The sequence below is a fragment of the Cyrtonyx montezumae genome, unplaced genomic scaffold (assembly GCF_038088225.1).
Source record: "Cyrtonyx montezumae isolate F1298 unplaced genomic scaffold, pur_monq_1.0 scaffold_14, whole genome shotgun sequence".
In the NCBI taxonomy this organism is placed as follows: domain Eukaryota; kingdom Metazoa; phylum Chordata; class Aves; order Galliformes; family Odontophoridae; genus Cyrtonyx; species Cyrtonyx montezumae.
In genome coordinates, this window is record NW_027071870.1 from 10,235,172 (window position 1) to 10,260,108 (window position 24,937).

The 24,937-nt window shown below is 45.5% G+C and overlaps 1 protein-coding gene across 1 annotated transcript; it reads right to left on the reverse strand.

Annotated features, from left to right (window-relative positions):
* Nucleotides 1–5,111: 5,111 nt before the first annotated feature.
* MAP3K8 (mitogen-activated protein kinase kinase kinase 8) lies at nt 5,112–22,983 on the reverse strand. Its single transcript, XM_065731433.1, has 9 exons — nt 22,892–22,983; nt 20,975–21,099; nt 19,704–20,064; nt 16,895–17,059; nt 15,128–15,389; nt 12,240–12,346; nt 8,771–8,923; nt 7,904–8,150; nt 5,112–6,413 (listed from the first exon to the last, which is right to left on the reverse strand). Exons 2-9 carry the CDS (start codon nt 21,007–21,009, stop codon nt 6,280–6,282), a joined length of 1,464 nt encoding a protein of 487 aa, XP_065587505.1. The 5' UTR covers nt 21,010–21,099; nt 22,892–22,983; the 3' UTR covers nt 5,112–6,279.
* Between the last annotated feature and the right edge of the window lie 1,954 nt (nt 22,984–24,937).

Consider the following 24,937-nt stretch of genomic DNA (forward strand, 5'->3'; position numbering starts at 1 on the left):
CGGAACGACTGTTTGGATTTACTGCCTCGTGTTCTGAGAGAAGAGGTGGAGGCACTGACAGTGCTGGGAAAATGGAAATAAATCATGTCTCACCCTTCCGCTCCCTGTGCCAGCACATTCTGCGTGGTGGGGCTGCTTGGTGCTGGCTCACAGGCAGTGCAGGATCCCATGGTGTCCAGTTTCCTTGGGTACTCAGCAAGGGAGCTGGCCCCAGCACAGGCCAGTCCTGCTCATTTTGGTGACATCTTAGTTATGAAAAGCCTTGTCTTGCACCTGAGGCACAGACACTTCCAGGCTTTCTGCTTGGTTCCTCTCCCAGCAAAACTTTCTTCCCAGGGGCTGTAAGGAGGAAGAGCTGTGCTGCTATCGCAGCGCTTGTGCTTAGGTGATTAGTGCTACTTGGAGAAGCACCGAGGCCTTGTGGTCCCTTCTCCAGTGATGCTGAGGGAAAGGGGACAGCAGATAACTGAGCTGCTAGACAAGGGGTGTCACATCCATTGGGCATGTTCCTGCTCTGCAGCACATCAAAGGATGCCTGAAGAAGGAAAAAGAAGAAAGGTTCCTTCTGTAGTTTTTCCTTAGGAATAACCTGGAGGAACAGGGAGAAGAAGACACAGTGTCACAGGAAGGTGGAAATTGTAGAAGCCATTCCTGTGACCTAGCAAGGCGAGGTGTCAGAGCATTGGTGGGCAAGCCAAGGAGGATGGGTCTCACTTCTTGGGCAGATCAGCCAGATGTGAGCATGCGGACTGCAGGGAGACGAGGTCTGTCACAGCTTTTATCTGCCAGCCTCTGCTCCCCACCAGAATTGTGGGTCAGTGGGCAATGGAGTGCAGCACAGCTCAGCCTGCCCTGCTGCCTGCAGCCCCCCAACACCAAGCTCAGGCAGTGAGCAGGAGGTGTCACAAGTTCAAACTCTGCTTCACACAAGGCGACTGCGAAGTCAGAACTGGTTCTTCATGGCTCTGCACTTCCACACTTGAAAAATTCATCACTTCATCTGTCAGAATACCAGTTTGCAAGCGTAAGGTGACTGGCTTTGCAAATTAGACTGGAAAATGTGCCTGCAATCTTAGGTACCAGTTGGTTGCTGGTGTCTTCAAAAGCCAGGTGTGAAGCTGTTATGTCATGGCAAGTGTGTGACTTTGGAGAAACAGTCAGAGCCTTGTGGTCTGGGGCTGGAGCACCCGGCAGGGATGCTGCTGGGCTGAATCAGCCCAACAGGCCGATATTCAGTCACTGCACATACTTCCCTGGTGCTTAACCTCTGCCTCATTTTGTAATCTTTCTGGGGCAGAGGTGATGTGGCCTGAGACAGCGTGTGCAAGCAGAGCACCACATTATCACTTCTGAGAAGACAAGATGTCTTCAAGTTTTCTGATGCCAGTTGCTCCTGTGAGCACCTTCACTGTGTTGTGATGGCTTTTCACATAGCATGAGTTCACAAAAACCACTTCCTAAATACAGATAAGACCTTTCCTGTTTAAAAGGGCACAATGAAGTACTATAATATCACTAATGCAGAACCTGGAGGGAAAGTAAAAATTGAAATATAAAAGCTGAGCATGTAAAATGTTGAAGTCCAAGAGAAAGCCAGTTCCAGCTTACATCTGAAGTCTGCAAGTAATGCCACACTGTCTTGCCCAAATCCAGCATGTTCCTGCTTTCCCAGGGCGTTGAGGCACCGATGGCCCATTGCCCACCATCCATCAGGCCTTCCCACCCTGTTTTATCCCCTACGTAAGTGGGCTTTGTGAGAATGTTGGGTCTTCTTCCACATGGCCTCCAGAAGTCCCCTCCAACCTCAGCAGTTCACTGAACCTGTCATTCTCAAGCCCACGGTGAAAAAATCTTCCATGTGCTACCTGGAAGCGTGCATGAGAAGAGACTCATGCCCACAAGTGTCCTACTTTGCTGCCTGCTGCTGGGTTCTGCCCTTCCCTGCCAGCAGGTTGGCTGTGCGTGGACGCCTGCTGACGGGCACGCGGGCTGAGCACACACCAAGCCTGGCTGCTGGTGCTGAATGTGCAGCACTGCCCGAGTGCCTGCCCAGTAAATGCCATCTGGATGTCACCCCACACTCATCACCGAGGCAGGAATGTTCTGGCCCCATGTACAAGTTAATGGGTGCAGGAGGAAATACCAGGCCTCTCCGTAAGGCATGCATGCACAGGGACACACCTCAAGGCTTCCTCCTTCCATCTCATTTCTGCCTTCTTATCAGACATGTGCTTATTCACGTGCCTTACATGGACAGCGAAGGGGTGGTTCTGCAGTTAATGCTGGAGTCTTGCTGCAAAGCTGGAAAACAAATCCTGGCTGTTGTAGCAGTTGCATAAAAGTACAAAGTGAGCAAGAACTTCCTGAGTCTTTTTTGTCATTATTTGTGTCATTTCCCTTCCCTGAAATGTTGCTCGTTTGGGGGAGATGAGTTATTGATGGGTTGCAGCCAAGGATGTTTTCATATTTCTGTGGGGAAGTCAGTCTGTCTGCAAGGGGCAGCCTGGCTTGCTTGAAAATTTTTTACCTTACGCACAAGTTGTTTTTATCTTCCCTGAAAATAACATGTGTACCTGGAAATGGCTTATGGCCAACTGCATGAGACAGTGACACCTGCAGTGCCAAGGGAGAGCGGGTGATGTGGGAAGGGAGAGCTGTTGGCAGGGGCGATGGGATGGGGATGCCTGGCAGTGGGAAAGCTCACACTCATTTTGAGGACTTCCTCCTGCTGCAGACGAGCTCAGCTCTCCACAGCGATACCACCCCGCTGCCCACGTTGCACGGGCACTGCCAGCTGTGGGAGTTGTGGGGTGGCCGCTTGTCTCCTCCCCACTGAGTCACCGTGCCCCAGCACTGTGCAGCAGGGCTATTCCTGAAGCGGTGTGCGCACAGCCCAGGATCATAATGAGCCACTCCCATGGTCTGTCTGGAGTTTTGGGGCGTTGTTGAGTTTTGTTGGCACGCAATTTATAAAGGACTTATTTACACATGGCTCCAATTATAAGCTTCGGATGGTTTTAGAAATGCATCTTGCTGAGCTTTCGGAGGAGAAATGGATGCTCCCAACAGTGCTTTGGTGCTTGTTTAAAGGGAACAGTTATCAGAGAAGCCAGGCATGAAAGCCCTCATCTCTGCATCATCCAATTGCTCCTGCAGGACTCTGAGAGCGGGGAGCTCAGCGTGTCTCCAGGTGTCTCCTGAGCTGCTGCAAGCTGCAGGCATGGGGAAGCTCTGCAGAGGAGAGACGTGGAGGCTTCGGTCTCAGGTTGATCTCAGGACAAGGAACCTTGACTGCTGGCTCTTCCGTTCCTATCCCTGGCTGCAGCCAGAGCTGTGTGTTCTCTGCACACCTCATTTCCTCTACAGCTAGTGTCAGTCTCAGGAGAAAATGAAATGACACACTAGGTGTTAGCACACAGGCAGAATCCCACTGGAGGGGCACACCAGCCCTCCCCCTGGGTGGCAATGCTCCTGCCACTCCTCTTCATTCCTTCCCCATTATCCCTCCACCTTCATTGGTCCAAGTGCATGGGGAACAAGCCCTGTGGGATACCCTTGAAGGATGTGGGATGCAATGCATCATAATAGAGAGAAATCTCAGCTTAGCTGCAGGCTGTCAGTGCACTGTGAAGAAGTTCCCACACACATCTGTGCAGAACTTCCTATGCTTCAGTTTGTGGCCATTTCCCCTCGTCCTATCGCCACACACTGCTGAGAAGAGTCCAGCCTCATCCCTCTGCCTCCTGCTCCTTAGATATATAGACGTGGATCAGATCCCCTCTGAGTCTTCTTTTCTCAAGGCTGAACAGACCCAGGTCTCTCAGCCTTTCCTCATAAGGGAGGTGCTCCACGCCCTCTGTCATCTTCGTAGCCCTTTGCTGGACTCTTTCAAGGAGATCCTGATCTTTTTTGTACCAGGGAATCCAGAACTGGACACAGTACTCCAGATGAGGCCTCACCAGGGCAGAATAGAGGGGAAGGATCACCTCCCTCGACCTGCTGGCCACACTCTTCTTATAATGCACCCCAGGATCCCCTTGGCCTTCTTGGCCACCAGGGCACACTGCTGGCTCACAGCGAACCTGCCCTCCACCAGGACACCCAGCTCCCTCTCCTCAGAGCTGCTCTCCATCAGGTCATCCCCCAGCCTGTACCAGTTTTTCCTCCCTAGGTTCAAGACTCTACGCTTGCTCTTGTTAAACCTCTCTGCCCAACTCTCCAGCCTGCCCACGTCTCAGAGCCAGGAGCACTGCTTGGCGTTTAGTGTACCAGAACAGCTATTTGTTGGTTGTGTTCCAGGCCTCTGCAGTGGCACACATCATACAGGAAGAACCACATTAAAAAACAACCAAAAAATTAAGCGTTAGCATTTTTCAAGCAATAGTAAAAGCTCCCTCACAACCTTTAATTCTTACTGCAACACTGAGGTGTGTGTATCTCGGCCCTTGATAAGCACTTGTGTAACAGCTAGTGACTGTTTGGCAACAACAAACACCTTAATTTTATAGAATAGAAACTGGGGAACATATTTTAAACTCACCACCTGCTAAAGCTGTTTCCTATGAGTTCTGTAAATGTCAGAGATCAAAAGCCAGCAGCGAGCTATCAGAAAATGGAACGCGTTTCTCTCAAGACAGATGTGAGCATCCAAACCGTTATGGTGCCACCTCTTAAAGCCAGCTGCACTGGAAGGCTGATCCCCAGATATCCTGATAGCAGCAGCCAGTGTCAGTATGAAGGGGGCTCCCCAGGCAGCACTCCTCAGGGCAGTCAGACATCTGGAGACTTGCAGCCAGCACTGGGCAGCTCAGCTATTCACAACTGGTTTGGAGGGTTGTTTTCTTTTGCAGAAACAACCATCAGAACTGAAGCACTGCACGTTGCACACCGCTGCACACAACAATTCAGGCGGTCCAGGACGAGCACTGTGTTCTGAGAGAGGAACCACCAGTTGTCTGTTGGAGTCCAAAATCTGTTACAATCACCCTCCACCCAACACTTCAGTGTGTGCAACAAAGCACGAAGTGTAACTGGGTCATGGAAGGAGACCCGCGGGGTCACAGCCCCACACTGCTTTCAAAGAGAAAAGAACACAGCGACCACTTCTCAAGGCACTGAGCTGCATTTATTCATGTGACCATATCAGTATCAAACTGGAAATAATCTGTTTAAGATGGCATGTTAGAAAGGAGCAGCATTAAATAATGGCTGTATGAAAAAGAGACTGTGCTTCAGAAAAGATTCAGTGTACAACATACATAGTATGCCATTTTAACAAAAATGCTTAAAAAGAGTCATCCTAAGCATCAAAGAGAGTTTTATAAAAGTTTACGTTCTCATCCCATGGGATGTACAGAACTATGCAGTTTGCATAGTTTTACTATCATCCAAAACATCGTGTTTCAAATGTGTGAGGCACAGCGAGAACAATATAATTCCATTTCCATAGGAACATAAACACAGCTTGTCACTAATGACACACTTTCCAACCCGTAGCGCTCACGCCAATCGTACACACGTTTAAAGCGTTAAAAAGCAGGAGTCTGGAGATTGCCCACTGTTACCAATAGGAAATAGCACTCGCCCTACCTTGAAAACTAGCTGAGATATCCTTGCAGTAGCTGCAACAACAAAAGCAGGTGAAGCCTGGGCCAGCTTGCTGTGCCACTCCCAGGGCTAACAGATACAGCCAGATACTCCCTCTGCCCTGGGAGCAGGGGGACGGGGAAAATACAGAGCTAAAACATACCTGTAACCAAGTGAGGCTTTGACTCCAGAGACATCGGATAGAAACTAGCTCAGCTTAAGGAAGCTCCTGATTTACACTGAGAATGACCAGAGACTGGCCAGGTTTCAAAGACTGAACAAAGACTTTTAGGGGAAGGTTTTCACTAAGGACAGCTCAGATAGACCAGATCTTATGGCCCACGTGCTCTTTTCCTTTTTTTTTTTTTTATGGCACTACCTGCAAGCATATCATATAAGCTTTACAAAAGTGTAAGCCCCGGAATAGGAAGGTCCCCCGGAGTAAGACATTCCCTGCAGTGTTCTTTTGGTTGTCTTCTTGTTGGTCAGCCAGTAGATGTACCAATACCATTGCTTGAGATCAGCTTATCAGAGCCCCTAAGGGTTTAGCTTAATCATCTGTGCAATTTATCAACTATTCACATTTTACAGCCTACAATGGCGATACTTTTATGTACAAATTTGAAAATCAAGTCTTAAAATCAAGTTTTAAGAGGTAGAGGTCCATTTCTGACCTGCTGATATGTTACTGGGTCAGTCATATTCTAGTGCTGGCGGTGCCCTAACAATATTGAAGTAACCAGCAAGAGCTCCAAGGTCTATGTACAGTGACCTTTGCCTCTTTACCAGGTCCGACTCTTCCATGCTCCCGGTACACAATGAGGAATCTAAAATAAGAAAAGACACATCATGACATTATTGCACAAATAGCTGCATCAATGCAATTTCATAGTTACAGGCATTACTGGAATAATTAGCCTAACATTTGCTTTTATTTGTTCGTGCTTTAGAAAGCTTCGTTTTTAAAGCCAATGTAAAATAACTCTCATTCAAAATAAAATGAAAGGTAACAAATCAACCCATAAATCCAGGACAGTGAAAAGTAAGCAGCTTACTACTGCCAATAGCAAGTGTGCTCAGTTGCCACAAAACCCCCTGTCCACTGGCACAGCTAGACAGAACTTCCTCCTTCTCTGAGCCACAGTGCTAAAGGAGAGTTTGGTGTAAGAAAAAAACTGCTAGTTTTCTGACAGCGGAGAATTCCCCTTCATTACAGGGGAATTTTCTTTTAAGTAAACGACATCCTCATTGTGACAGTATAGAACAAACCTGGGACTGCCTGTCTCACATTATTTTTTTTCTTTTCAGTCAAAGTCTGAAGAAACTTGGCAGCTGCAGGACTCCCCTGAATACTTTTACAATCAGTGTCTTGGAATCTCAGGCACCTAAATTAGAGTGCCAGTGTAATGGCCAAATATTCTTTCATCTTCAAAAGAATTGATTGAGATAGCTTGTGCTGGTCATAGGATTATGCACCCACGAGGCAAAATCCAGAAGGAGCAACACCACTATAGGCAGTGATTACTTCAAACATTTCATTTCAACAATTACTCATTAGAGCATCCAAAATTTTGCACAGGTATCTCTTCAAATAATTATTGCTAATTAAATGAACCACTTGTCTGGGCTCATTTTATAAATGCCCTTTATCAGGGCGATCCTAACATATTTTAGAAGTAGGAGAAAAGCATTTTGAAGCCTGCTAGGAAGTTGCTGACACCAAAATTCCCTTGAGCTTGATACTATCTGAGGCCGCATGAGTTTTTTTTGTTGTTTTTTTTTTTAACCAGGTTCATGTGGTATCCCTCATAGAGCAATTATCAATGCACATGGGAGCTGAATTCTATCCTTCAGTTGTTACTGTTTTTAAAACAAAGGGCTTGTGCTGTTGACAGCATCATTAAAGTTAGATTTTGCGTGTCTTATCTTTAAGAAGGCAAAAAGTATTTCTTTTCATGGCAGTTGGTGAAAGACAAATCACTGGCATACATAAAACACCTTTAATGCAGCGATGAATTGAGTCAACTTGGCACAGCAATCTATACTTCATGAAAAACTGCCCCACATGACTGCCAGCACCTTTTCATGAGCCAGTCCTTCTGGAGCTGCAGAATTCAGGCTAAGCTCTCCCGCTGAAGTCAATGAGCATTTTAGGTAACAGCTAATGAGTGCTGGGCCTGACCTCATCTGATTGGGATTTCTACTGATCTCCTTCCAGAAGCTTTTTGAGTTTAGCTTGTTTCAAAACACTTAGTCAAGTCCAAGTTTGACACAGTGTAAAATCTGCAAAGTGCAAGGTAAGGCTGATATTATTTACCTGTAATGTTTTCTGGCAACTGCAGCTCCTTCCTTGCAAGTAGTCTTTTCCTTTCAAACAATGCAGAGTCCAAACTCTGGCAACGTGGCTGGTCTTCTGGCGGCGGGTGTAAGGCTTCATGTTTCAACAACTCTGCTGCAGACAGTCTGTGGTTAGGATTCCTTTCAAGAGCTGCTTCTAGCAACTCCCTCATGGAAGTGCTACAGTCCTCAGCAATGTCCTCTAAAGGGGGAGCTTGTTTGTGTATCTGTTGGAATAATAATAATTAAAAATAAAGAAAAGACCACTGCAACAATGGAAAAGGTAGTCACAAATAATCACCTTGGTGTTCTGGGAATTCCTCATTTACAACTTACCACTTCTCCAAGCTAGTATAATCAATTAGAACATAATATGTAACCACAGAAAACCCACGTTCTTACCACGTTTTATCATGTATTTTAAAACTCAAAGCAACTCCAAGGAAGTATAAAATTCAGTGCAATGAAAATTCACCACACTTCTGTACTACAGCGTGTGAACTACAGAATCAAGCTCTGTTTTTATCTGCAGCTTTTAAGCAAAACAGACCTGCAGCAGGAGGGAGATGGACTTGTTCCAATCAAGCCTCACCCTGTTCAAGCCCTGCTCTTGCAGGAAGCCCAAGGCCTGTCAACTTGTAACAAAACCACAGAGATTACTCCAGCTCAGCTTCTGCCTTCCTCTAAATGATCTAAACTCACTTATTCCCTCTCTCCCTCCCCCAGAGCAAAAAAGATGATACCATCTCTCTGACTGTTTCGGTAGTCTTTGACTGAAGCCTCCCCAACAAGAGTAGAGGAACCCCTTCACTGGAAGCAAAGACATGGTTTTTCTAAGGGCACTCACAATATAGAGGTAGGATGGATATGCAGAACGAGGATATCTGTTCACCCAGGGTGGAATGCCAGTTTGCATGTGAATAATAGTAGCTCCCATGCTGTAGATGTCCGCTTTGGTCGTGTGGCCTCTGCACAGGATAACTTCAGGGCTCATGTAAATCTGTGAAGAACAGACAAAAAAAGATTAATCAGCAGTGGAAAACAATAAACAAAGAGCAATCATGATATGTTGTGATTTGAAACACGGCATGACAAATCCCTCTGGTACCTGAAGTCTAGAGACCAAGCATCAGCTGAGGAACAGATTTTCAGTTCCGTTCACTGAACAATATGCAACTGGGCAGAATTGGCTCTGTTAGTATCCTCTTGCTCGTTATCCAATAACCTGAATGGTGCAGCACTACCCTGAGAAATGGGGCAGCGAAGCACAAGACAGGTCTAAGGCATGGCACAGATTCAAAGCCAGGTCCTGCTGCGTGACTTTTCCCGAGTGCCCATTAAGGCAAGCATCTCTCTGTCACTTCTTTTTAAACCAGAAATTCCTGAAACCTAAATCTAATTCCTAAACCAGAAATTCCTCATCCAAACCGAGTTATGGCTTCCATCCAAAATTTTCATAGAAAAGCTAAGAAATCAGAGCAGTGGAAGCACTCTGAGGGCATCTCCGAGAGGCACTGCCTGCCCACCACTGCCATGCACCTGGCCACGTGCAGGGGGAAGGTTTCAGCACTGAGCTGTCCTGGTTGTCACTCCTAGTTTCCACTTTTCCCCTCACTCAATTGCCCTCTAAAAGTCCAAAGAGATCTTTAATTAGTTCAAGTCATCCTGCCACAAAGAATCACACTAAAAGCCAGGAAGTTTAATCATTGCCACACTGCTGGCCTGCTTGCTGCCACAGACTGAGAATGGCCACAAGGCTCACGCAAATGCCACGGAATATTCCCCAGTCAATCACACATCTCATCTGCAACCATAGCTGTGGACTGGAAGCATGTGCATGGAAGCACATCTGAAGCTGCTACTGACTCCTGTCCATTGCCTTCCTCAAAGCTAAGGTAGAAAGAGGCACCTGCCATAGCTAAGTCCCATAAAGACCGAAGAACAGAATTACATTTTTATAAAATAAGTAATGATGAGTGTGTACAATGCAAATAATGTAGCTACAGTGAAATCTGTACAAATGAAAAGCAGCTACTTTCTTGAGGAAAAAAGGATGCTGGAGATATTACCTGTCTGCAGTTACAGTCAAGAGTGTGAGAAAGGTCAAGACACACCCCGATTGCACAAGGACAAAAAACAAACACGCGATGTGCACCCACACTGAGATTTCAGACTGATTCGTCTGGCCCTGAGCTCAGCTGCCACCAAAATGGGCAGCCCAACCCCAGGTCCCATCCCATTGCCACTGCTCTCTGCTGCTGGGATGGCAAGCCAGCTATAGCAGCCCTTTTTCTATTTTTTTGAAAACATGGTGCTAGTTTTAGTTTAGCATTCTTGCAGATTAACCACACCCTCAACATTTACCTAACCTCAGCAATATTTGCAACTGAAGCCTGTGCAATTTAACCAAGTGACAGCATGGTAGAATGCGTAACTAGTGCCTAGACCCTCAGAGAACATGCAGAGGAGAAAGACAACTCCACCTGTGGCCTCCTGAGTGGAGATCAGCCCCGGCCAGTACAGGTGCAAGAGGAGCCAGGCAGTTCCTACGAAGGAATCTACGTGGCAACAGTACAGCCCTATCAGGGAAGGTCATTTCACAGCCACATGCAGAAACAGCCCTCCTGGACAGCTGTACCACGTCTCAAGGCTGCGTAATAGAAATGTAAAGCTCAGGAGGGCTTTTCTTATATGGAAAAAATGATGAGAGAAAATTGTGCTATGAAACTGAAGGAGGCATTTGCCAACGACTGGACTCCACAAAGCTCAACATGACTTCTGTGGTTCTCCTGAGTACAAAAACTCATATGCTAGCATTCAACAACGTTCCTGTAAGTCTTTAACTGGAATGTGAGCATCTCCTTTCCCAGTAATCTCTCCACAGCCTTCCTTGTCACCCACCATGCTGCAGCAAAGCACCAGGATGGCCAGTTCTGGAAACCAGCTGCCTCTCTACACCACACTGTAGGATAGAGCATACACCAGGTCCATGCATGTTTTAGGGCTGCATGGACCATCTGCTTTCAGTGGGTATGGCTGCAGGTGCTCAGCAGTGCAAACTCCCTCTTCTTTCCAAAAGGGAAGAAGTGTTTTTCACAGTTGTGCTTCCCAACATTAACTTGACGTGTCCTCCAACAGCCAGGATTGGACTATCACCTGCTCCACAAACCTGCCAACTGTACATCTAAAACAACTCTATCCTTGGGAAATTCTGTACCAGGGCTTCCATCTCATTTTTTTTTTTCTGTCATGTCCCCTCACTTTTTTTTAATTCTTATTAATAGCATGCAGACTCCCACATAAATAGTCAAAGCACACACATTAAATGCCAGAAAGCACATACTCCCAATACTGTAAGCATTTTAAACTCTTAACTCCTCTGACTATGAAGCCAACACAAACAAATGCTTGAGTATTTTCCCAAATACTCTGAAAACAAAAACAAACAAGCTTGGTGTTCTGTGAAATGTGAGTTTATCCTACCCTTCCAAGTGAGATGCTCTCTGTGAGTATCTCCTCCAAGCACATGCCTATGCTGTGAAAGAGCATCAGAATGGTAAGTGCCAAGAGTTTGGCTGGAGTGCTTCCTGTAAACAGCCTCTTCTGGCAACAGAGAGCAAGCAAAGGCCTATTTGTAGCAGCTATCCAAGCTAATTGCTGCTGCTTGGCTGTCTGCTAAATAGCCAACACTTTGGTATGAGAGTGCTCAAGTGGTGAGCATGACCTCTCTGCATGTTCAGAGTCCAAGTCATTGAGAATGTTTAAAAGGCCCCTGCCTCCTTTGCTCTAACACCTAAGCATTTTACCTGATAATCATCAACCACGTCATACATAACCCCCATGGGATGTGAGGACAACACACATATGGGAAACGTTCAAGATCCCACAGGTTTGCTGTTTCTGGGTTTCAAAGGTGGAGCACTGAGCAGGTCACCCCAGACAGCTGGTATCTCAGGAGAAACCTTTGACAGAGTTAAGAACTGAATTCCAGTCTGAAGCATCTCTGACCAGCAGCTGATACACTGCAAACCACCCTCCCCAGCACACTATTCCTTTGTTTGGCTTCAGAGCATCTGGACTTCCTTCTCGACTTCACATTGAATAATCACTAGCCAGTGGAACAGCAGAGAAGGCAACATGGCTTTCAAAGTGTAACTCCACTCAGCACATTAGCAAAAAAAAATCACTACAAACTTACAAATTAACATTAACATCAAGTAACATACATATTTACCCTCAAGCTCCAAAATTGAATGTGGGCATCACAGTAATAGGAATGATACAACGCACAGATTTCTGTCCCTCCTGCATCTTACCTCTGTTCCTCTAAGGTCTTTGGGATAGTAAATGTCCTCAGTCATTTGAACACTCAGGCCAAAATCCACCAATACAGCCTTAGTTGACATAAACACAATGTTGCTTGCTAAAAGAAAAACAAAAAGGTAGCATTTAAGGTTCTCACACATTGGGCATTTATTTCACAACCTGTTTCTGTTTCATTTGGATGTTTGTCTGAAACGGGGCCAGCACAACCAGTCCCAGCAGCCAACACAGTCCTTCTGCTAGCCAAAACATGTCTGTTAGTGATCAAGACCAATTTTTAATTGTATCTCAGAAAAATCAAGCAAGACTGGTTTGTTTAAAAGAAGAAATCAATGTCTGGTCATTTTCCTAACAAAACAAAACTAAAACTAAATAGAGTGAGAAACAGACATAGAAAATGGCTGAGAGAAAAGGAGCAAGGTGGGGGATTGGTGGAGATATCTGCACAGCCAAGCTCCTGGCTTGCTCTGAAAAGCCTTCCTTGTCTCCAGAGTTCAGAGCACACTGTGGCAACTATTGCTACACACAACAGAACTGTTGGTCACAAAGCAATTTCTTAACACCAGCAAAATAAATGAACTGAGGCCCATCCACGGCCGCCATACCTGTCAGCAACAGCAGCTCAGCATAATGAAAGAAGATAGCTGTGAATTAAGAAAAGGCAGAGAGTTCCCTGCCTGAATTGCAGCACTATCTAGGAGCTTCATTCACTTTCCTTCATCAAACTTTGCCTGAGGCACAAGGTACTCAGAGGCTTTCTTTGCAGTTGTATTTCTGATCAAATATTTATGAACCTAATGTTCTTTTTAAGCCTTGAGAAATTCTTATACAGTGCTTCTGCAGTCACGGACATCTCCAAGTTATGCAAGAGAATATTTTACCCCTAAAGCAAACAGTGGAGTCAGGTCATTTCCCATCTTGACAGTGCCCACCATGACTATAAAGTGGGAAGAAACAGGCTTTCATTTCAGTCATAGTGATTCCTCAAGTAATCTCCCAGATAATCACCTACTTACAAGTGCTATGAATAAATCAGTAACTTTAGGTATAACTATGAAGATACAGATTTTAAACAGCACAGAAAAAAATCACACAGAAAGCAGCACTGCTGTAATCTGGAAAGTGTGGAAGAAATGAGACTGGTGGTGGTGTTCAGCTAAATACGAACAAGCAGTGTGCCCAGGTGGCCAAGAAGGCCAATGGCATCCTGGCTTCTTCAGAAGTAGCATTACCAGCAGGAGCATGGAGGAGACTGTCCCCTTATATTCAGCCCTGGTAAGGCTGTACCTCGAGTACTGCATTCAGTTTTGGGCCCTTCACTAAATTAAAAAAAAAAAAAAGAGAGAGATCGAGGCCCTAGAGAAAGGCAGTGAAGCTGTGAGGGGTCTGGAACACAGGGCTTATGGGGAGCAGCTGAGGGAAGTGGTATTGTGCAGTCTGGAGAAGAGGAGGCTCAGGGGAGGTCTCATCACTCTGTACAACTATCTGTAAGGAGGCTGTGGTGAGGTGGGAGTTGGCCTCTTCTCCCACATAACTTGCAGTAGGACAAGAGGGGAGGGCCAGGCTGGGTATTAGGAAAAATTTCTTCTCTGAAAGAGAAGCCACTAAAGCTCCCTACACACACCAAACAATGCCATCATCTAACAGCTTCCCAATGAGGGGTTACATACTGCTACTATGATCTACTGCTAAGAGTCAGAGGAAGTCATCCTTCCTTCCTCGCTCAAGGAAGCCTTTCTATCACTAAAATCCACCCCCTCCCCCCCATGTCAGCATGATGGACTATGGACTCAACAGAAGAGGATTCAATTAGGAAGAAATCAGATGTTAACAGCCTTTTTCTATGTCAGATATCTGAGGAAGGGCACTGGGTACTACTCCAGATAAACCTTTTATTAATGTCACATAATAACAGAACCATCTGAGTTGAAAAGGACCTTTGGAGGTCATTTGGTCCAACTCCCATCCAAGGAACAGGGACACCTCAATCAGGTGCTCAGAACCCCATCCAGCCTGACCTGGAGTGTCTCCAGGGATGGGGCATCCACCATTGTTCCTAGCAACCTGTGCCAGGAGGCACTGGCAATTCCTGATAATCATCTTGTTAAAATAATTAGTTGACACTTAAGTTTGAATATTTCTATTTTACACACACAGAAAAAAAATCTACTTTAAGCAAAAATACACTTGCAGAGGAGATATATCTTGATTATAAGCACTACTACTAGAATGGCAGGCAGATTTTATCTCTCTGCAGTGGGGAGGAGATGCTGAGAGAAACAGTATTTGATATTAAATAATATGTAGTGCATTAAAGCTGTATAATAAAGCAATTTAATATTATTCTAATAATTTTAGTTTTAGTATCAATATATTTTGATATCTTACACAAGTTAATGCCCAAACAAGCTAAAATTTGAAATAATTGTTAAAAGAAAAAAAAAAAAGAAACCAACAGGAATTATGGATTTAGTTCCAAAATGGAGTCAAATATGAACAGCCATGCACAGGCACAGAACCATTAAAGCAGGCACAAGAAGAAGATGACAGGAAAGGAAATACTTAGGGCAAATAAATGTCCATGGAAGGAAGGAAACTTCTGGTTTAATGCACTCTGATAATTTTGTTCAAACTTCTTCTGATTTTTATTTCAAATCTGCGTTGCACAAGAAATGACTTCCAAATCATCCTCTTTACTAACAAAGCAATAAATAGCGTATATAACTTATCTGAAGAACCCAAGTTTCTTATTTGTTGGCATGATCCAGTTCCTCCTGCCCTGTGATGCAAGGCTACACACCCCATCTCTGTAGCTGGTCCTTTAGGAGAGCCCCACCCCGATCTAGAACAGAGAGCACCTCAAGAAACCAAGCACACTTACGTTTGATATCATGATGGATAATCCTTTTGGAGTGGAGAAAGTCAAGCCCTTTCAGGATGTGCTTTGTCACCCAGATTATTTCAAATTCCCGCATAGGCCCACAGCTCTCCAGTTTCTCCATGACAGATCCTCCCTCCCCAGCTTCCATGAAGAGATGGATGGTCTCATCCCACAGAATGGCTCCGTATAGTTCAGCAATGTTTTCGTGACGGAAACACGCCTGTATTTCTACATCTGATGGTTTGAACTGTTCCACTGGCACCTAGGAGGTGGAAATAAAACCACATAAAAGCAACTCAAAACCCAGGTTGTTTATACTAATGTTAGTTTTCCTATAGATTGAAATGGAAGAAGGAAGCAAAGGGCTCTTAACTACTTGTTTAAACACAAAGCTTTATTTTGATCCTGTGCTTTATTCCTTTCTAATCCAGATACATCCTGTTCAAAAACTAGAGAATTTTTGGAATCTTGCCCTAATAAAAAGTGCAGTCTTCCAGAAAAAGCAATGTAGCAAGAGTTATTCCCGTCAGAAAAAGAGTGGCTATTACGCAAAAGCTCTATGCAAACTTCCTGGAGAAGGAGATAAAAATCCCACTGCTTTTTCAGCTAGCTTTGCGCAGGCTCATTTACTCCATACGGACTGTACACCCTTCTGACACGTGGATCAGTGCTTGCAGCACAGAAATGCTCAGCACAGTCTGCAGACTAACAGTGCTTCTCACTGTTACTGGCCTTGTTTAACTCCTTATCAGCCTTCTCTTATTGCTTCTGAGAAAGGAAGTCCGCTTTAAAATGAGCACTCAGCAGCACTTTATTTGTTCTAAAAGCGCTGATGGCAGATTATTAAAGCAATGGGCAATGTTTGCTTACACAGGGGAAGGCTATTATCACTCTTTTTATTCCCTGCCCTTCAGTCTTGTGGCTGTGAAGCAATTAACACACTAATAATTTTACTCAATGAGAAATACTTTTTGTACATTCAGAAATGTGCAGTGGGTTATGCAGGACTGGCAAACTAAATCTGTTTCTAGGCACATATATTTGACAGAAGGGAATGATGTACAACTCCCTGAATATTCTGTTGTGCACAGGACACAGGTGCTCATTCACGAGTGGTGGGGTATAGACAAGTACCCCACCTGAGCTTTTTCTGGCCCTAAACTCTTACTATTCAATTCAGAATAGTACACTGAAAGGTGAAGTTAAAAGAAAACAGACTTGTGCTAAAATAGAGGGTAGTCAGCAATTTCCTAGAGACATCTGTCAACCTCACGCTAAGTGTTCAAAACACTATGAGAGCTGCACTTAAGCTGAGGTCACAGATACATTAATGCCATTGGAGTAACAAAAACTGAAAGCCCCAGTTGAAAGGTGGGATCCCAGTACTATCTGCAGCAGCAGGATTTCATTATCATCTCCAGCAGGGACATAATTCCAAGTTGACACTGCCACAATTACTGCAGGACAAGCCATTTGCTCCAACATAGCTGCAGGGTAGCATCTTCCATTTGCCCCAGCATGGCTGCAGGGCAGCAGGCCTGCCCACAGGACTGCTATACAGGCTTCCAGACACTTCCACAGCACTTAAAACTTTTCAAAACAAGTTAACAATTAAAAACATTCATTTCACCTGCTTTATGTAGGCCAACAGAACACAAGTAATATTCAGCCCAATAGTGGAACGTAATGCAGACATATATAAAAATACTGTGTGACACAGAGCATGTAGTGTATGTGCACACAGATAAAGCTACTGAACTAACATACCAGTTTGCATGCCATTCGTTTCTTGGTTTCTCTATCTTGGGCCAAGTACACCTTCCCAAAAGCTCCCCGAGGAATAAAGTCAGAGCCAATATTCCTGTAAGTCAACTTCCAGGGAAACAGGAGCACATCCGAGTCAATCTGATAGCGGCCATTCTTGGGAGTGATCTGTGGAGTTAAATTACAAAGAAATAACAGATCACACTGGAGTTAAAACTACATCGAGCCCAATTAATCTTATACATGGGATGGAAAAAATATATACGTTGCTTATGTATGTACACAATGCACGCAATCTGTTCAGCAGTCTTTATTTAGAAACACCAAATGGGAACAGCATGTGAGGTGTGGCATCCATTCACAGCCCAGGCATCCACGTTTCTCTTGAGTGACTAACTCACAAAGTGTAAGTTGCAATTAATTGTCTTGAAACAACAACAACAGCAGCTGGGTTAATGAAATTACCCACCTCTTGTTATTAGATTTACCTGCACATGTTTGCCCTTCCTGCAATCTGCTAACTTGTTATGCTACATAGCTGTTACTCACAAGCTGTCTTCTATGATGTGAGCAAGAGTTTCAGCGTTTCCTAATATCAAATGGACTGCTAGAAGAATTTTAATTTTCCATCTCGTATCAGAATTTCAGCTGCTTACTAAGCAGTTGCTTAGTCTGCTGCAATTTCACCAGCTACTTTCTTGCAATTTTACACTGCTGTTGAAAAATGACTGGGAGTCAGAGTATCAGCTTTAGGTGGTAATGTGTAGAGCCCTGGTTCTCTGCACTGCCACCAGGGTGAGCAGGCGCCTCCAGGAAGTGGTCCTGAGCATCCAAGTCAGCATCTTGCTCTGAATCGTCCATTGGAGAGCTCCCTTCCTCTGCACATGCCAGACATCAGACTCCTAAGCAGCAATGCAAGTCCTGCTTTAGGTATGATGTCGGTTCTGAAGTCTCTTCTCTTAGCTAAAGCAGTACTAATGTTTCCAGTGAATATTCCCAAATCTGGGATACTCAGCATCACCAGTAACCAGAATATTGTTAACCTGTTTACTGATATATAACCAAGACACATAAAGACATATAAAAGTAGATCAAGGATATTTATCACCGTCACATGGTCTCACCGTGCTCAGCTCTTCTGCAGCCCTTCCTAAGATAACATCTTAGAAGAATACTGGCTTTAGATTTAAGGCACCACGCACAGAATCTGGTTGGTTCAAAGTATCATCTTCACTGCTAAAAGTGGCACTTGTGATTAGTATTTAAATATGTGAAGTACATAAATTCTTAGTTAACTTTTGGAAGGATAAGTTCTTAAGTAATGGGAAGGATGCCTTTTTAATACAAGTGCTTTTCTCAGGATGAGGAGAATAAGCCTCCCTGGTACTTAAGAGAACCAAGGCAAAAATTGTACCAGCTCCTGCACCTCCCCTGTGCACTTCTACGTTTCACAGGCAGAGAACAGTTAATCTGTATGTGTTACAGCTGCCCTGGTAAGCAAAGTAGACCTAGTAGGGCAGATTTGCAGAACAAAAGAGCAACAAAACAATACAACAAAACAGTCACATAGGACTAGATCCTTGCTCAACTTTGTGAACCGAACATTCTCTTGCGGCTGTAAACTGCTACCTTCCAGCTTAGTTTCAGCTGAAAGAAACTCAGCCTAGGCACTCTGAGGCCCTTCATGACGCAGTCTGTGAGGTAAGTAGACAGTCAGGAACACTCCTGACCCTGACAAGGAGAGGCAGCTACGTACAGTGCAGCTGTGCCTGTTGAAACACATCCACAAGTAAAGCCCTGCCTCCAGTCCTCAGTTGCTCAATGAATCACGTGCATCTAATAACACCTGGTTCATACCAATTGTATGCATCTACAGAAATAATATCCAAGCAAAACAACTGTGAGTACATAGAACAGTGCCTACCCTAAGTATAGGAAACATTTAATATTAGTGACTGCCATTTCAAGAAGTGACCGTTTGGCAATATTCCCTCAAAAGTGGGATAACACATTATGCTTTGCTGTTTCACACCTAAGAAACTGACAAGCCTCAAGCAACGAATCCTCATGTACAAAACGCACTGAGTGTGAGAATTTTAGGTGACAGACCTAGAACATATTAATAAAACAAAACAGAAGGACAAAAATGTATGAACAAACTTCCATTTCATGATTGGCTGTTCCCAAAACACCTGATTTTTTACTAGCAGTTCAACGACACTCATATCTATAGATGTTTGTAGAACAGAAGTCATTTTAGGAAAAAAACATCTCTCAAGACACTGCATCTATATCTGCACTTAGTATTATTACATAACGTAATTCTGAAAGTTGCAGTTGATGTTATACACCCTTTCTCCTGATATTACTGTATTTTACACCCTTTTGTGCAGCTAATGAATTCAGAATAGATTCTAGACCTTTACTTGGGAATTTTGCATAACAATCTTTGGTTCTGCATGGGCAAAGGCACTGGAAAACAATCTCAGATGCTCTTTGTAAATCCTCACAGCTGTGGCTTTTGCTTTCTCACTGTATGTATTAATCTTGGCTTCAGCACTGGGAAATGCTTTCCAATCTCCAGGCTACCAAGAGGCAACACAGGCTACATCTTTCTGAGCTGATCTTTCTCCATGGCTGCCTGGGACTGCAGGGGCTGGATCTGATGTCCATAGGGATCCCCTCCAGGCTTAAGCTTCCACAGGGAACAACAGTCTGCCTGTTACTGCTGGGACTGGACGTGATCTCCGCTTAGATTCAGCAATAACTTCTAACACCTACTAATTTTCAAGTGAAAAGAAAAAAGACATACCATATTTAAGAGAATTCCAGATTCCTGCTGTCTGCATCCTTTAAATTGCTTTGCAGTGTTAGACACCTGATTTGCAAAAGCAAGGAGGTCTTCCACAGTCCCATATTTGACGGAGGACATCAAAGAAACCTCCCTCTCACAAAACAGTAAAGATTCCGCACGTTCTTCATTTTGATTTGCCTCTTCACACATCGTAATTAAGCTGTCCTCATAGACGGCAAGGTCTCCACCTGGATAAAGGTTTTCCATGATGTCTATCACTTCAGACATATTTAAATTAGTTAGCAACAAGTCAATTTCCTCTTTGCTATCACTACCCGTGCTCATATACTCCATTACTGTCCACTTTGCAAAACCACTCCTGAAAAAAAGAGAAACAAAACAAACCTGAAGACATTTTTCATCTGCATTTGTAGTAGCAAAGCAAGAAAGAAAAGAAGCGATCCCAGTGATAGGTAGTTCATTGTTACATGGTTACATTTTTAAATTATTTTGTATTAAGAAAACAAAAAGTCATAATTAGTAAAAGGGATAAAGAGGAGAAGGAGAAAAAGCCTTCACTAACAACCATCGTCTTGGAAGCTATTTGTGAACTTCTCCTGTCATTCAATCTTAGAATTTACATAAAGTTTCTCCACAGAGGCAGTGACACAGTAAGGAAGCATGAGCCAGTTATATTTTGCTGGATATGCAAAAACGAAGGAGCACCCTCAGTACCACTGCAAGGATTCATTATTTGGAAATGGATGACAAACGGGGATATAAATGTACCATATTACTTTATCCCCACAATTTTGTGAGCAACCGACATGTTCAGAAAGAGGAGAAGATCATAGAGCAAGGCTAATAAGCACCCACCAGTAATAAGCACCTGTTAATATCACTGCACGAAGCACCATCCATCACCAGCCAAGATACACCACCCACCTTTTCTGACTGACCAGAATTAGACTTGAAATGAAATTTTCACCCATTTACAAAGAAAGTCAGAAATGGAGTTACCATGAAAGCAATGAACTTCTGAAACAGCTTCAAGCAGTCTGTTCTGCCCTTACTACTCCTAACAACAACTTTTAAGACAAATCTAGATCATTTGGCTGAAGTGGACTCTAGCTGTAAGAAACTGGATTCAGCATCCCAAGAAGTCCTTTCCCATCCCAGATTCCCAGCTTAAACCAGAGTTACTCTGCCCAAGTGAAAAACATACGCACGGTCAGCCATTAATATTCTTACACACAGTTTTCAACACGTAAATGTCTAAGAGCACTTACCTTATATTTATCCTGGTTACATCACACAAAATCATCAAAAAGGTCTCAATATAATGGGTAAAGTTGTCATGTTTCTTGAACCCGTATTTACCTCTGATGATAGTTTTACAGTGATCCTTTGCAGTCTATTAAAAACAAAAAAGCAAAACAAATAAAGCCGTGGCACACCAGCTCAAGCAGAAGGACTGGTTTATTCTCATATGATCATTTGTTGCACAGGCTTCATGGAAAATAAAAGCAGTAATCATAAGGCTGAGTGAGATAGCAGGGGATTTTTGCAGAAAAAGCCGACAGCTAAAACGAGTCAAGCTGCTGTATGATCACCCAGATTTCCAGGTAGTAGTGCAAAATACGTTTTCCATGGTTAGGTCTGGAGTTTTATTCCCTGTGCCTCATGCAGATAGCAAAGAAGAGACGAATCTTCTCCAGCAGCATGTACCCCATTTAGGGAGCTCTCATTTCCCTTTTTCATAAGCAACCTATTCTCAGTAAAAGATGACAAATAGACAAAAAAAATACTTACAAAAGAAAAAAAGAAAATAAATAAGCACAACCTATTTATCTCAAGCACCAACAGCAGACACAGTCCCCTGAGGTCATGAAGCAATGCAGCTTGCCCAGATATAGTTTCTGGTTATGATCACTATCTTTCTTAACGTCCCTGTATGGACGTGGAAGCTTTGTGACACATATTTCTCATGGGCTGGAAGAGCGCTTACGTCAGCTCTAACGTCGAAGAAAAATGAGTAAAATGATGCAGCTGGCAGAGAAATTCAGACCATGTGCTGCAAGCTCAAGAGGCAGGACAGGAAAACTCAGCGTGGGCGGAACAGAAAACGGCATGGAGAGAGTCTGTGGTACCACATCCCCCTTTCCAAAGCCCTGTGATGGGCTCAGCAGCCTGCAGTCCACGTGCTGGCACCCAGTACCAGGGCATGGAGGGGGAACCCCCAAGCATTTATCTAGCAGGGTGCTGAGAGAGGTCAGAGTTTTGTCAGCCTACACCCATACAAGACGCAGCAGAAGCCAAAGCTGTTATCTAACCCCTAGCATCTCACCCTAACACGCTACTGCCCTAACAGCCTGAAAGCTGTTACTCTCAATTGCAGAGGAGATTTCTATCCTTTGCCCCACAGCTGGGCTTTTATTTGTTGCTTTCATGATGCTGAATTATTGGGAATAACAAGAGACGCATCAGTCAGTCTGCTAAGAGGAACTGAGGGGCTGATTCTGATGAGCAAAGCTGGGTTACACACAAACCCCGGGGGACTTTCTGCAGAAAAACACGAGCCTCCAGAGGCCCCGTCCCTTGTGGACATAGACAACCGAGCACCACAATTAAACTAATTCGTTCCTTGATAATCCTTTCATACGAAAGGCCACAGTGCCGCTGAGAGCAAACGCAGCCCTCCATAAGCTCCGTGCCTCAACACATCCCCAGACTACAGCACCGTGCTAACAGTACTCTCAATTCCGTACTAATGCTTGCGTTGGGCGCTGAAATAAAGCTCTAAGTCCTTCTGCAGAACCCAGGGGCGCTGAGAAATCACGTCGCTACGGTGCTCTATCAGGAACCGGGTTTTATCTCAGCCTGAGCCCTCAGCTCAGTCACTTCAGCACCGGGCTGCCTCCCCGATTCTGTCACTATTTCAACACCATCACACGAGCCGTCTGCCGGCAGAGAAATCATTTTTCCCGTTTACGACGAACGGCATTTCCTTAAAACCCTCTTTCTGAGAAAAAAAAATCGCCTCAACGCGTCCTCACGCCCACCCTCTGCAAACAGCAGCAACCTCACAGCGGGGACAGCAGCTCCCACGGAGCGGACCCGCTCACCCGCACGGGACGGCTCCGCTGCCCGTCCCACCCCGCGACGCCTCAGGTGCCGCCTCCCCGGGACCCCCGCGCCGCGCTTACCTGCGGGGCACCGGGAGCACCCGCCCGTCCTCCCGCCCGCTCTCAGCCGGCGCCGGGGCCGGGGCCGCTCGGCCCGCAGCGGGAAGCCCCGGGGGCGGGCGGGGCGCGGGGCGGGCTCCCGCCGCGGTTTCTATTTCGCTTTACGGGAAGCCGGGAGCCGGCACCGCCCCGCCGGGCTGTGCGGCCGGAGCTCGGAAAAGCGGCGTGGTGCTTTCCGCGCCCCACGCAGCGCTGGAGCGCGGTCCCCGGCAGCCGTGGCTCGTCCCGCCCGCGGCCCCGAGCGCCCCGCAGCGCTGTACCGTTCGGGATACAACCGCGCTTTGAGCGTTAGCTGAATAACAGTTCAGTTGGAAATCTGGTGGAGTTTAGGACAACAATGTGTAGGAATTGATGGTGGCATTCGGATTAAAATGCTCCGGGTGCCGGCACTGTTAGCTTGGCAGTTGCTATGGTTTTCGCCCCGGCAGCAGTAAGTGCGGCAGGGCAGCGCTGCCCCGTGGCCTCTCCTCGGGCGGTGTTTCATTACAGAGAGAATGGTACCTCTGGTCACCGCGGCTGACCCCGCACCACAAGCAGCCGTGGGGTGTAACTCCCCGTCACGATCCCCGGAGATATACACGGCATTTGCTATTATGTGGACAATTTGAGTCCACGATAAAGCTTTCATTACAAACGTTTGGTACAGGCTCCCCTCAGGCTTCAGTGTTTGGGTGTATGTGACTCCTTTCCTGTTTGTTACCCAGACACACTGACCGTGCTGTCTGAAGGTCACAGGTGCATCTGCTATTCAGAACAGCTCTTAGTGTGGCACAAGCGGTGTCCTGAAGTGCACAGGGATCCCGATGTACTCAGTGCCAGGACAGCGTGTGCAGATCCTCCCTAGCAGTGCTGACCTCTGCTTTCTCCTCCGAAATGCACAGGTAATGCTGTAAAGGAGCTGGGGGTGCTGGTGGATGGCAGCTGGACATGAATCAGCAACGTTCCCTTGCAGCCCAGAAAGCCAACTCTATCCTGGGCTGCATCAAAAGAAGTGTGTTAAGCAGAGCGAGGGAGGTGATTCTGCCCCTTTGCTCTGCTCTGCTCTGCATGAATTCACCTGGAGTAATGCGTCCAGATGTGGACTCCTCAGTACGGGAGAGATGCGGATCTGTTGAAGCGCAGCCTGAGGTGAGACACAAAAATGATCCCAGGGATGAAACAGCTCTCCTATGAGGACAGCTGGAGGGAGCTGGAGCTGTGCAGCCTGAAGAGATAAGGCTCTGGAGGATGGACTCTATAGTGGGGGTACATCAGGACAGGACAGGGGAGATGGTTTCTACCCTTTCTACAGTAAGGGTAGTGAGGCATTGGCACAAGTTGCCCAGAGAGGTGGTGGATGCCCATTCCATGGAGACATCCAAGGTCAGGCTGAACAGGGCTCTTGAGCAACCTGATCCAGTGCACACCTGGACATCCTGTTCCTTGCTGGGGGGTTGGAGCAGATGACCCTTCCACCTCAAATGATTATGTGATTCTAGGTTGAGTAACACATCCTTCACACACAACAGCTAGCATTCTGCTTCTCCTCCAAGAACATGCCTGCATTGTTAGTTTTCCTAAACCCACAATTAATTTTAATGAAACCATTTTCCTTTTTTAGACCAGCTTCAAAGGGAGAAAGAGGAGGAGTTTCTCCCTCCCCACATCAATGAACTCGGGAAGGACGTGCTGTAGGATTCCTAAGGAAGCTCATGCACTTGGCATGGAGAGATGGAGGAAACAAAAGTTCATGCTCCGTGGAATACGTACACAGGGTATTAATTGAAAGGCAGTGTTTTAAAAGCAAGCAGTCTGCTCTGTCTTCTGGGTCATCCTGGGATACAGAACCAGAATAATAAAGTACCACAATTATAGTCCCCGCAGGCAACATACATAAGCACAGCTCACCGAGGAACTCTGCTAAGCAGGCACTAACACGGACCCCTAACGTATACTACAGGTGTGCCCAAAGGTCTTATATAAGTGACTGAATCAAGAGCTCAGATTAAAGCTACGCTTCCATTCACC